This window comes from Solanum lycopersicum, chromosome 12 (assembly GCF_036512215.1).
Source record: "Solanum lycopersicum chromosome 12, SLM_r2.1".
NCBI classification, from domain to species: Eukaryota; Viridiplantae; Streptophyta; class Magnoliopsida; order Solanales; family Solanaceae; genus Solanum; species Solanum lycopersicum.
The window spans coordinates 12,660,809-12,673,175 of NC_090811.1; the positions used below are offsets into that span (position 1 = coordinate 12,660,809).

Below are 12,367 nucleotides of genomic sequence, written 5' to 3' on the forward strand. Positions count from 1 at the left end.
TGAGGGAGAAAAAGCTTTATGCCAAGTTCTCTAAGTGTGAGTTTTGGCTAGATGCAGTGTCCTTCTTGGGGCACGTGGTTTCTAAGGATGGAGTGATGGTGGATCCTTCTAAGATTGAGACAGTGAAGAATTGGGTGAGACCTACAAATATGTCAGAAATAAGGAGCTTTGTTGGGTTAGCTAGCTACTACCGCCGATTTGTCAAGGGATTATCTTCTATTGCTTCCCAATTGACGAACTTGACTAAGCAGAATGTTCCATTTGTATGGTCGGATGAGTGTGAGGAAAGCTTTCAGAAGCTCAAGACTTTGTTGACTACCGCACCTATCCTTACCTTGCCAGTAGAGGGTAAGAACTTCATTGTTTATTGTGATGCATCCTATTCTGGTTTGGGTGCAGTACTAATGCAAGAGAAGAGTGTGATTGCTTATGCTTCAAGGCAACTAAAGGTGCATGAACGTAACTATCCGACCCACGATTTGGAATTGGCTGCGGTGGCGTTTGCATTAAAGCAATGGAGACACTATTTATATGGGGTTAAGTGTGAGATCTATACGGATCATCGTAGCCTACAGTATGTCTTTACTCTGAAAGATTTGAACTTAAGACAGAGGAGATGGATGGAGTTACTAAAGGACTACGATATCACTATCTTGTATCATCCGGGAAAGGCGAATGTTGTAGCGGATGCCTTAAGTAGAAAGGCGGAAAGCATGGGAAGTATAGCTCACTTGCAAGCTTCTAGACGCCCATTGGCTAGAGAGGTTCAGACTCTAGCTAATGACTTGATGAGATTAGAAGTTAATGAGAAGGGAGGATTGTTGGCTTCTGTGGAGGCAAGATCTTCCTTTCTTGACAAGATTAAGGGAAGACAGTTCGATGATGAGAAACTGCGCAGAATCCAAGATAAGGTATTGCGAGGAGAGGCTAAGGAAGCACAAATTGATGAGAAAGGTGTTTTGAGGATCAAGGGAAGGGTATGTGTACCCCGCGTCGATGGTTTGATCAACACTATTCTGACAGAGGCTCATAGTTCAAGGTATTCTATACATCCGGGCGCAACCAAGATGTATCGTGACCTAAAGCAACACTTTTGGTGGAGTAGAATGAAGCGTGACATTGTGGATTTTATTGCCAAATGTCCAAACTGCCAACAAGTAAAGTATGAACACCAAAGGCCCGGAGGAACACTTCAGAGAATGCCCATTCCGGAATGGAAGTGGGAAAGAATTGCAATGGATTTTGTGGTTGGTCTTCCAAAGACAATGGGTAAGTATGACTCCATTTGGGTGATCGTTGATAGGTTAACTAAATCTGCTCATTTCATTCCGGTCAAGGTGACTTACAATGCAGAAAAGTTAGCCAAACTTTACATCTCGGAAGTGGTGCGATTGCATGGGGTTCCACTATCCATCATATCAGATAGAGGTACGCAGTTTACTTCTAAGTTTTGGAAAACATTGCATGCAGAATTGGGTACTAGGTTGGACCTTAGTACTGCGTTCCATCCCCAGACCGATGGTCAGTCTGAGCGAACGATTCAAGTGTTGGAGGATATGCTTCGTGCGTGTGTGATAGAATTTGGTGGCCATTGGGATAGCTTCTTACCCTTAGCGGAGTTTTCATACAATAATATCTATCACTCAAGCATTGATATGGCTCCATTTGAAGCATTGTATGGTAGGAGATGTAGGTCTCCCATTGGTTGGTTTGATGCGTTCGAGGTTAGACCTTGGGGTACTGATCTCTTGAGGGATTCGATGGAAAAAGTGAAGTCTATTCAAGAAAAGCTTCTAGCGGCGCAAAGTAGACAAAAAGAATATGCAGATCGAAAGGTTAGAGACTTAGAGTTCATGGAAGGTGAACAAGTCTTGTTGAAAGTTCCGCCCATGAAAGGGGTGGTGCGGTTTGGAAAAAGGGGTAAACTAAGTCCAAGGTACCTTGGACCATTTGAAGTACTCAAGCGAGTAGGAGAGGTGGCTTATGAGTTAGCCTTGCCCCCAGGGCTGTCCGGAGTACATCCGGTATTCCATGTGTCGATGTTGAAAAGATACCACGGGGATGGAAACTACATTATCCGTTGGGATTCAGTTTTGCTTGATGAGAACTTGTCCTATGAGGAGGATCCTGTTGCTATTTTAGATAGAGAAGTTCGCAAGTTGAGGTCAAGAGAGATTGCATCCATCAAGGTGCAATGGAAGAATCGACCGGTTGAAGAAGCCACTTGGGAGAAGGAGGCAGATATGCGAGAAAAATACCCACATCTGTTTACAGATTCAGGTACTCCTTTTCTCCCTTGTTTTCCTTCTTGTGATCGTTCGGGGACGAACGATGGGTAAACTGGTATCTATTGTAACAACCTGTTTAGTCGTTTTGAGCAGTAGATTTTAATTCTGGAAAATTGGCTGAAACAACGGAACCCACGACGGACCGTCACAGGCACGACGGTCCGTCACAGATGTCTCGTTTCAATATACTTAGGAATTCTGAAATTGGGTACTGAAAATCGACTCTCTGAACTTCGTAACGGACTTGCAGGACGGACCGTCACAGGTGTGACGGACCGTCACAGTATCCTTGGTGAAAATAAAGTCCTGGACCTCACGACGACCTGAGTGACGGACCGTCGCAGTCACGACGGCCCGTCGCAGGTTACGCAATCCCAGTTAGAATCGGATTTCTTTACACGTTTTAAGGGACGTTTTGGGACTATTCTTTCCTTAATTATAGATTTCGTGGATTTATATTAATAACTCAAATTCTTGGGGGTTAAAAGAGGTAACCCTAAGTTAATTAGTGGGGTATTATTGCCATCTTTTATTCTTAATTATATACTAATTAGGTAAAAAGAAAGAGGGTTGGAATAAGAAAAATAAGAAAGAACAAAAAGAGACAGAAAAAGAAAGAGAACGAGTAGAAAGAGAGAGAAACAAAGAGGATAGCAAGGATTCTGAGAAGATAGCTTGTTGATCGCAATTCTTCGGTGGAGGTAGGTTATGGTTATTTCATGCTATTCGTAGTAAACTCTTAATAGCGAATTATATGTGTTAGTAGTATTGTAAACCTTCTATATGCTTAATTGTATGCTTGCATGAATGATGTGATTATGTAATTGTGAATAAATAAGCATGATGAAGCTATTGAATCCCAAATCTTGAAAAGAAACCCTAATCTACTTTGATAATGATGATGCATTGGTGTGAAAGAAGGCTTGATGAATGAAAGTAGTGAGATTAGGGGATCGGGTGCCACGTTCCGGTACCAGGATAGAATATGGATCGGTGTCACGTTCCGACACCAGGATAGAATATGGATCGGGTGCCACGTTCCGGTACCAGGATAGAATATGGATCGGGTGTCACGTTCCGACACCAGGATAGAATATGGATCAGGTGCCACGTTCCGGTACCAGGATAGTATATGAGGATCGGAGTGTCACGTTCCGACACCAAGATAGAATATGGATCGGGTGCCACGTTCCGGTACCAGGATAGTATATTGAGGAGCGGAGTGTCACGTACCGACACGAGGGGAATAAAGATAATGAATCTTGAAATATGATAATATATCCAATCTAATGAACTAAATTCCCAATTGAGTATGATGAGGAGGTGTGAGTCCTCATTGATGTGCTTGGTGTTGTAACCAAGGGTTATGGTAACTATAAATGCTGCATGTTAAGGATATTAGTTGATTTTATGATATTGCTTAATACATACTGTTCCCTATTTTGAGTTGGCCGATGATATCTACTCAGTACCCGTGGTTTGTACTGACCCCTACTTTTATGTTTTTCTTCTTGTTATTTGTGGAGTGCAGCAAACGTGCCGTCATCTTCGACTCAACAGTAACTCAAGCCAGTCTTCGTCACACCGGATCTTCAGGGTGAGCTAACGCTTCTAGCTTGGACTGAATCTTCTCCTTCAAGTCTTGATGCCTTGAACTTCCGCCATGGACTAGCTTCTTATGTATTTTTAGCTTTTAGAATACTCTTAGTTTAGTCATTTGATTGTAGATATTCTTGTGGTGATGACTTTTAGGTTTTGGGAATAATAGATGTTGAATATTGATAGTTATTGAATTGGTTTTTATTAATGAGTTTAAGTCTTCCGCATTACTTTCTGTTGCTATTACATTGAAATGTTAAGGTTTAGATTGGTTGGTTCGCTCACATAGGAGGGTAAGTGTGGGTGCCAGTCGCAACCCGGTTTGGGTCGTGACAGACGGGGATGTCAAGTCACCTTGAATTGTGTATGAGTTTGAGTTTTAAGGTGAAATGGACCGTGAACTTGAATTTGACTAGAATCGCAACATCATTTGAACGTGTGATATTATCTTGAGTTTGACGGGGATGTCAAGTCGCCTTGAATTATGTGATGTGTTTGAGCTTTAAGATGAAATACACCTTGGACTTGGATTTAATAAAACATACTTATTTATTTGTAAAATTCAAATTAATTATTCGACCCAAATAAATATGAATTAAATCCAAATTCTATATGAATTTAACCCAATAAAATTTATATGTCTATAATTACGTTCTAAATAACTATATCAGAACAAATAAAACAATTAAAATTTAATAAGAATATGTGGTAGGGTCATGTCTGCATCTTTGCTCAATTCATTTCAGTCCAAGTTCGACTTGCCCATTTATTTACTCAGTCTATTTTAACCGCTAAAATTCAGCTCAACGTGCTAATTTGGCACATCTCATCCTTAACACAACTGAAATGAAATATTAGTTATTATGAGTGTATATATAATTTTGCACACCCTTAACACAACTGAAATGAAATTGCACATTCTTCACCAAATCTCTAACTCCGCCAAGTGTGCACACCCAACCAATAGTATCAATATAAATGGAAATCCCATTCTGCTCTGCAAATAACTCTGAAATAACATATCTCACAATTAAATCAGTTACATTTCTCTTACAACTGTGTCTATACAATTATCATCTCAAATGGTGTATGTATCTATGAAAAGAAGACTTAGAAAAATTATAAGGAAAAAAATAAAATGAAATGAAATGTAAAGTGTACTATTGTTTCACCGCAACCATTGAGAAAACATTCCAAATTATAATAACAAAACAAGCTCCGTCTCGAGTATTTTACCATTTAAAATTGAGGAGTGAAAACTGATATATCAAGTGTCTTCTGTAAAAACTTTGTATATGTAATCGCGAAAACGTCTTGAGTATGCCTTTGGATCAACAGCTGAGATAGAATTAGGATCACATTGGATTGATTTATATGCATGCTCAAGCTTTTTTGTAATATCATAGTCTTGAAGTATGTCTATTATTCCAAAAAATAATATCACATCATAAAACTCCCCTGTTGGTTCTCCTACTAACTGAAAGTCTAAGTCATTTTTCCTCTCTGTCCTTTCAACGCGTGCCGACATGTTTATACCCAAACTTCTGCCAGCCAACCTGTCATGTTTCAGTTCACATTAGTTGTATGGTTAGTAAGGATATATATGTGTATACAATGAATAAGCAATGAATAAGCACCGGAACATTTTCAGCGATCAGATAGAAAAACACGCGTAGTATAGCAAGTCAATGATGGATACTTTGAGAAAATTAGGACTATTTGTAAGATAAAAAGTGTACCCGGAAAGCAATCGATCCCTATCTGCACGAGAAAGACGAGGAGCTGATCCATCTTCCGATCCTACATTATCCGTAAGCAAGGAAATTTTTTGAAAGATCTGACTTTATTAATACGTTTCATGACGAAATATATACAGATGCAATCAGTACTAACCAGCAGGTGTTCTACAACCAGGAGGAGGAGTTTGATCTCCAGTTGCTTCTTTAAAATGAAGACCAACTAAAAGGCTATAGTCCATCACTCTCTCTTGTTCTAGTAGCTCACAATCCCTATCAACTTGTCTGAAATTTGAAGACGTGTTGATATTGGTAACTAATGATCATATTGAGGAGATGAATAAAAAGGATCGTACCTTCGGAATTCTTGGAACCATGTCTTAGGTAACCTGAATATAAAGTTGAGATCAAGGTCCTTTAGAGTTGTGGTTGCATCAATCTCTGATTCTGGTTTATCTGTCATCCGGCCAAACGTTGACCCTTTCAAGTCGAACCGTCTATGAATTGTATAATCAGTGCAGAACAGGTTCCCCATGATAACAAATCGCACCTAAGGTATTAAAACATATGATAAGTTATGTTGTTGTAGTGATCGATCATTTAGCATTTGATGTTTGCAGGATGTCCTGCCACTACCTTTTTCTGTGCTGGTCCGGTTAGCTTAACACAATGCAGGCCAAAATACTTGGTCATTAGCGTGTTATCAAATGAACGAACGTGACTGAAATAGGCATGGAGCATCCTTAGAAGCACCTAAGAACCATACATGGACAAGAAAAGTTATTCATTGTTTTTCGGGCAGAAAGTGCTAAGGCAATTTCAGTACTAAGCAAAGTATATATAGAGAGATAGATCTTACTTTTACTTCTGCCTTCTTCATTGTCTTGATCATGTATCTATCATCATTTGTCAAGTAGAAAAAGCTTCCACTTTTTCCTGGGGAACATAGCTCTCGGAGGGCGTCATTACCACAAATCGACAACATATAATCAGCTGCATCAACTTTGAATAACATCCTTAAAGCCCTGAAAACTTTAGGGCAATAGTCTTTCCATCTGAATTCACAAGATGGATGAGGAGGTGTGCTTTTAGATCCTTCAGGTGGGAATCTTGTCCAGTACTTCTCTTTCGGATCAAATGCCGAAGGCTTGAGATCAAGGGATGGAACTGGTCCTGGCCTTCCTACTGAATGCCTATGACATATTTCACATCAGAAACAGATATAAGTTAAGAAAAATATCCAGAAGTAAAATAAAGTATACCTGATTCCCAACTGCAAATTGAGCATAAGTTCATAATTCTTATGACCTTTCGAAATAGTCTCTCCTTGCCTTTTTACTGCCTTAGGATGTCTAATAGGACTCCCTCTAATATATCCATCCATAGCATCATCTACACAAGTTATTCTTGGAGGTGTTCCGGCACAGTCTGATAAGCGCATCCTACCAAATTCCCTATCTACAGGGGCTGCGTCTATTCGCCCATCCACTGACATCCTCCTTGGCCTAACGTTGTTTTCTGTTGCCTTGGCAGACCTCCAAACTGCCAACTTCTTCTGAGAAGGTAATATTGAAACTTTCTCATTTGGACAAATGCTACATTCCAACAAATCAGTATTGTAAACTTGTTGAGGATCCCAATCAAGATTTCCACCTTCTAACAATGATGCAGATGGATAAAAAGTACCATTTTGTTCATTTTGATCTTTATTCCAATTTCCAACATAGAAACTCCCATCATCCCATTTCAATGTTCCATTACCCTTTGGAACTCCATCTTCCCAATTCCCTTCATACACATTACCATTTTTCCAACACATCTTACCTTTACCACATATAACACCATTCTTCCATTCACCAACATACGAATTCCCATTCTTCCACACATACTTCCCATTTCCTTGTTGTAATCCTCGATTCCATTCTCCATCGTAAACATCACCATTAGAGTATTCTTTAACCCCATGTCCATGTTTCAAATTCATCACCCAAGAACCTTTAAATGAGTCTCCATTAGGCCCCGTAAACGTGCCTTCACCATCCATATATCCACTCTTGAAATTCCCCTCATACATAGCACCAGACGGCCAACTAAACGTTCCTTTCCCCATCTTTTTCCCTCTAAACCAATCACCTACATACATGCATCCATCAGTCCACCAATATTTTCCATGTCCATGGGGGAAACTATCAACCCAATATCCACTATAGTAATCTCCATTAGGGAGGAACCTCTCAGAATGGTAAACCTCCCCATTCGCATGACCTTCATTCTCCTCTTCTACATCTACTTGATCAATTATCTCTTCCTCAACGTGCGATGGACCATATGTACCAAATATTGTATTGGCTCGTTTCCTCGCGACTGCTTGTGTTTTCCTCACCGTTGCCTCCCAAGCCTTCATGATAATATTCTATAAATTTTGATGATAAATTTGGTCCTGGATCAAGAAATGCATCAAACAGATCAGCCATGCAAAGACATGCACATGATGAGATACAAAATCAATATCTTCTCTTTCTTTCATTCTCTCTCTATCACCTCCGTCTTGCTCGCTTTCTCTTTCTCTTTCTCTTTCTCTTTCTCTCTCTCCCCTCCCTACGTCTTATTAAGATCACAACATTAAAAAATATATATATTTTAATTACGCATCAAGTACTAGTACATATTCTGTATTTTAATTTTTTCATGAATTAACTTATTCACCATCTATTACATCTAAGACTTTAGGTGCATGACATTTGTAAGGATAGGCGTATTTTGGGTTATCTAATTTGTCAATATTTACGTATAACATTATTTATTTTTTCAAATATATGTAGTGACAATATATTTCATTGTTCTCAAATTTAGAAAAAAGAAATTGTTTTGCACGTGTATGGGGTTGGAGTTACGATAGGGTGTCTTGAAAAATCATAAAGAAGGAATTGAAATCACACTACTCTAACCCGTTTGGCCATAGATTTTGCACATCAAACTTGGAAAAAAACATGGCAAATTTTGTTTGTCCATACACATTTCTATTATTTGGCAAATTTTCCAAATTCCCAAATACTAGAAAAAACTAGTATTTGGGACAAATTCCATTATTTGGAAAGTTTTAAAAATTCAACTTTTACCCTTAACTTTTTATTTTACAAAAATAATAATATTTATTAATACCAACTAATTCATTTATCTCCCATCACATGGTATATAAATTAGTAGTTCTATTTTTATTCAATATAAGAAAATTTACTCAATATTTTATTTTGGTAGATAAATATTACGTTGTTGATGCTGGTCTACGGAACACAAGAGGATTTTTAGCTCCATTCAAAGGAATGCGCTATCATTTGTAGGACTACCGAGGAAGTGAAAGAGAGCCTAAGAATGGAAAAGAGCTATTTAACTATAGACATGCTTCTCTGCGCAATGTAATTGAAAGAACTTTTGGTGCGTGGAAAAGTAGATTCAAAATACTAAGACAAGACATGAACAACTATGAATGTGACATGCAAGTGAAAATAGTAATTGCTTGCGCTGTATTGCATAATTTTTTACGTGAACACCAAAGTAGTGATGGAATATTCAATGAATATGAAAATGATGATATGTTTCTCAAAAAAAACTTATGGGTATAAATCATATTTCTTAAAAAAATAAAATATGTTTTTCAAATTCTATGGCCAAACACATGGTAAAATTTCACCCAAATTTTCATCCAAATAATATTTGCCAAAAATATTTCAATATCTATGGTCAAACGCTAGCTAAAAGGATGGTTCTTCTAAGTTGTAAGCCTCCTAGTGTTTTGTTACTAGTTTTGGAGTGCGTGTGGTATGTATGTCCCAATAATAACCTATGCATTACATTTTTTTTTTTGCACAATCAACAAATTTATTTTAAAAGTTTCTTACAAAACGATTATAATCATCAAACTTATCACATATAATTACAGTTATATATTGTATGGGATTCTGATGCCATCAAAATTGAGAGAGGGGAAAAAAATGACAAACATAAATACACTTAATTAAATGTAGTAACTCATAGATGAATAAGAAATCAAATAAAATAAGAGACTTTGAAATCAACAATTGAACACTGTTGTTTCTTATTCAATGTCTTAATTTATAGTTTGCAAGATCAAATTTTTCTTCATCCAATATGAGAAAATCATAAGATAAGACTTTTTGTATGGGATTATGATGCCACCAAATTTGAGAGACGAAAAAATTGACAAACATACACTTAATTAAATGTAGTAATACATAGATGAAGAAGAAATCAAATAAAAGAAGAGACTCTAAAATCAACAATTGAATACTACTATTTCTTATCATGATGTATCTGATATTGTCTTAATGTCTTAATTTATAGTTTTCTTCATCCAATATGAGAAAATAATAAAATAAGACTTTTAAAATTAATTTTTCTTAGAAATGAAAGGTCTTGAAACCATGATCTTTCAATTTTCATCCTTCTTCATGTCTTTCTCATTTAATTGCGTTTAAAAGTTGATTCAATTTTTGTTTGAACTCCTTCCCACCTTAATATTTAGTATGATATATAAAGTATTATTTAATATTTAACTAATTAGATATTTAATTTAGTATACGACTAAAATGACAATTTAATGTCACACTTTAAAGTTTTCCATTTTTAGTAGTATATATGATGACTAGTTAATACTCATTTGAGAGCCATAAAGTAATTAAAATATATTAACAGATGTTAGGGTCGTCTTAATAACTAGACCACTAAAGTCATCACTTGGGGCTCCAATTTTTAAAAAAAAGTACTTATACATATTATTAAAAAAATTATAATATCTTTTTGAGGAAAAAAAACCGTGTCAGAGATTTTATAGTGTTTCTTCAAAATTTGTTATTGTTGATATTCTTAAGTATATATATGGAAATTTTAATTATTATTAAAAAAATCCAATTTTAATATGTCCCCTAAAAAACATAATTTTGGGGTGTGTTTGGTATGAAGGAAAATGTTTTCCATGGAAAACATTTTTCTAGAAAATGTTTTTCTGAAAAATAAGTAGATTTTGGACTTATTTTCTCATGTTTGGTTGGTGAGTAGAAAATATATTCCTGATATGATTTTTTAGTGTTTGATTTATGAATTAAAAATATTTTTGAGGAACATCTTTTATTTTTACTAGAATGCAAAATAATTTATGAAATTAAAAATATTTTTTAAAAACGATTTTTCTTGGGTGGTGGTGATAGGGGTGGGGGTAGTGGGTGGGGGTAGAGGGAGGGGATAGGAGTGAAAAAATAAAAAATTGAAGTTGATAGTATTTTTAAAAAACAAAATTATTTTTTTGGGGGGGGTGGGGTGGGGGTGAGGGGCCTGGTAGGGGTGGGTAGGGACGCGGGGGGGGGGGGGGGGGGGGAGAGGTAGGAGCTTAAAAATAAAAATTTGGTGTTGAAAATATTTTCAAAAATCAAAATTAATTTTTTGGGGAGGGGGTGGTGTTGGGGGCTGGGGGCCGGGGGTGGTAAAAGATCGGATGAAAAAATAAAATTTTGAAATTGAAAAAATATTTTTTAAAAAAATTTTGATGTTTTTCCAAAAAAAATGTAATTTGAAATTGGAGGAGAGCTTTGGAAAATGTTTTCCTTAATTTTTGAAGGGAAGGCATTTTCCTTAATTTTGAAGAAAATGAGTTGATTTGGAAAACATTTTCCAAAACTTTTGCCCAACCAAACATGAGAAAATTAGAAAACATTTTCCAGAAAATGTTTTTCCTTCATACCAAACACACTCTTGATTTTGCAAAAAGAGGGAAAACTTGAAGATTAAATAAATCTTTAAAAATAGCCCTTGATAGATTTTTAACAATTGATAAATATTTTGAATAAAAAAATTGGAGGATATTCTTCAAATGAACATGCACCAATACAATTGAATTAGATGATAATAATCCAAGAATAAAATCTAGACGAGGTTGGTGAAAATGTGACATATCTTGTTCCCGGTATCGAGAACTTCTAAATAATTATAATGGTTACATCCCTAAAAAATATATATGATAAGTCAATGAAATAACATAGATATAAAAATTGAGAGATCCATTAGTAGAAAAGCGACCATTTAGAATGACTGATGTAAATTTTCTACAAGATAAATACGTATGATCTTTTTTCTACAACACACTATATCAAAAAATTGGTAAAAGAAAAAAAGTATGAAAGAAAATAATTAATCTACTCGATCTAAAGATTTGAATAACTTTTTTTGTTTTTGTTGTAAATTATTTATCACAACTTCTATTATTTGTAATAGTAAACTAGCTAGTGAAGATAGTGATGAGTGAATAATCTTAGTGTTAAGTTGAAAGTCCATGAAGTAAAGAATGAACATATTATTTATAATATGAGCCCGTGCATTGATTTGGAAATGAGTTTGCATTAAAAACAATGAAAAAATGCATAAGTACCCCCTTAACCTATGTCCGAAATTTCAGAAACACATTTATATTATATTAAGGTCCTATTACCCTTCCTGAACTTATTCTATAAGTAATTTTCTACCCCTTTTTGGCCTACATGGCAAACAACTACCTCTCAAGAATCCACAGAAAACCTCATATATATATATAGATAAAAGAAGAGCAATCAACCAAATCCAGACAAAGAAATGACACGTGTAGAGCAAGGAATGAGCACCAAACAATATGGTAGTTAACAAGTAACCCACTAAAACAAGGTAAATCTAGATAGAAAATGATAATTCCTTTCATCC

The 12,367-nt window shown here is 36.0% G+C and overlaps 1 protein-coding gene across 2 annotated transcripts; it reads right to left on the reverse strand.

The window, feature by feature from the left end:
- Positions 1–4,596: 4,596 nt before the first annotated feature.
- LOC101246219 (phosphatidylinositol 4-phosphate 5-kinase 6-like) lies at positions 4,597–8,268 on the reverse strand. 2 transcript variants are annotated; one of them, XM_019211340.3, is made up of 8 exons: positions 6,886–8,268; positions 6,483–6,816; positions 6,260–6,376; positions 5,980–6,173; positions 5,781–5,908; positions 5,627–5,687; positions 5,124–5,443; positions 4,597–4,896 (listed from the first exon to the last, which is right to left on the reverse strand). In XM_019211340.3, exons 1-7 carry the CDS (start codon positions 8,025–8,027, stop codon positions 5,155–5,157), a joined length of 2,265 nt encoding a protein of 754 aa, XP_019066885.1. In that variant the 5' UTR covers positions 8,028–8,268; the 3' UTR covers positions 4,597–4,896; positions 5,124–5,154. The 2 variants fall into 2 exon arrangements, with proteins under 2 accessions (XP_019066885.1, XP_019066884.1); XM_019211339.3 differs by lacking the exon at positions 4,597–4,896 and having other exon boundaries at positions 4,910–5,443.
- Between the last annotated feature and the right edge of the window lie 4,099 nt (positions 8,269–12,367).

Coding starts and splice junctions, on each gene's coding strand:
- LOC101246219 (XM_019211340.3), bottom strand. CDS start 8,027: ATGAAGGCTTGGGAGGCAACGGTGAGGAAAACACAAGCAGTCGCGAGG. Junction 6,817..6,885: donor AATTTGCAGTTGGGAATCAG/GTATACTTTATT, acceptor AATATGTCATAG/GCATTCAGTAGGAAGGCCAG. Junction 6,377..6,482: donor TGAAGAAGGCAGAAGTAAAA/GTAAGATCTATC, acceptor TATGGTTCTTAG/GTGCTTCTAAGGATGCTCCA.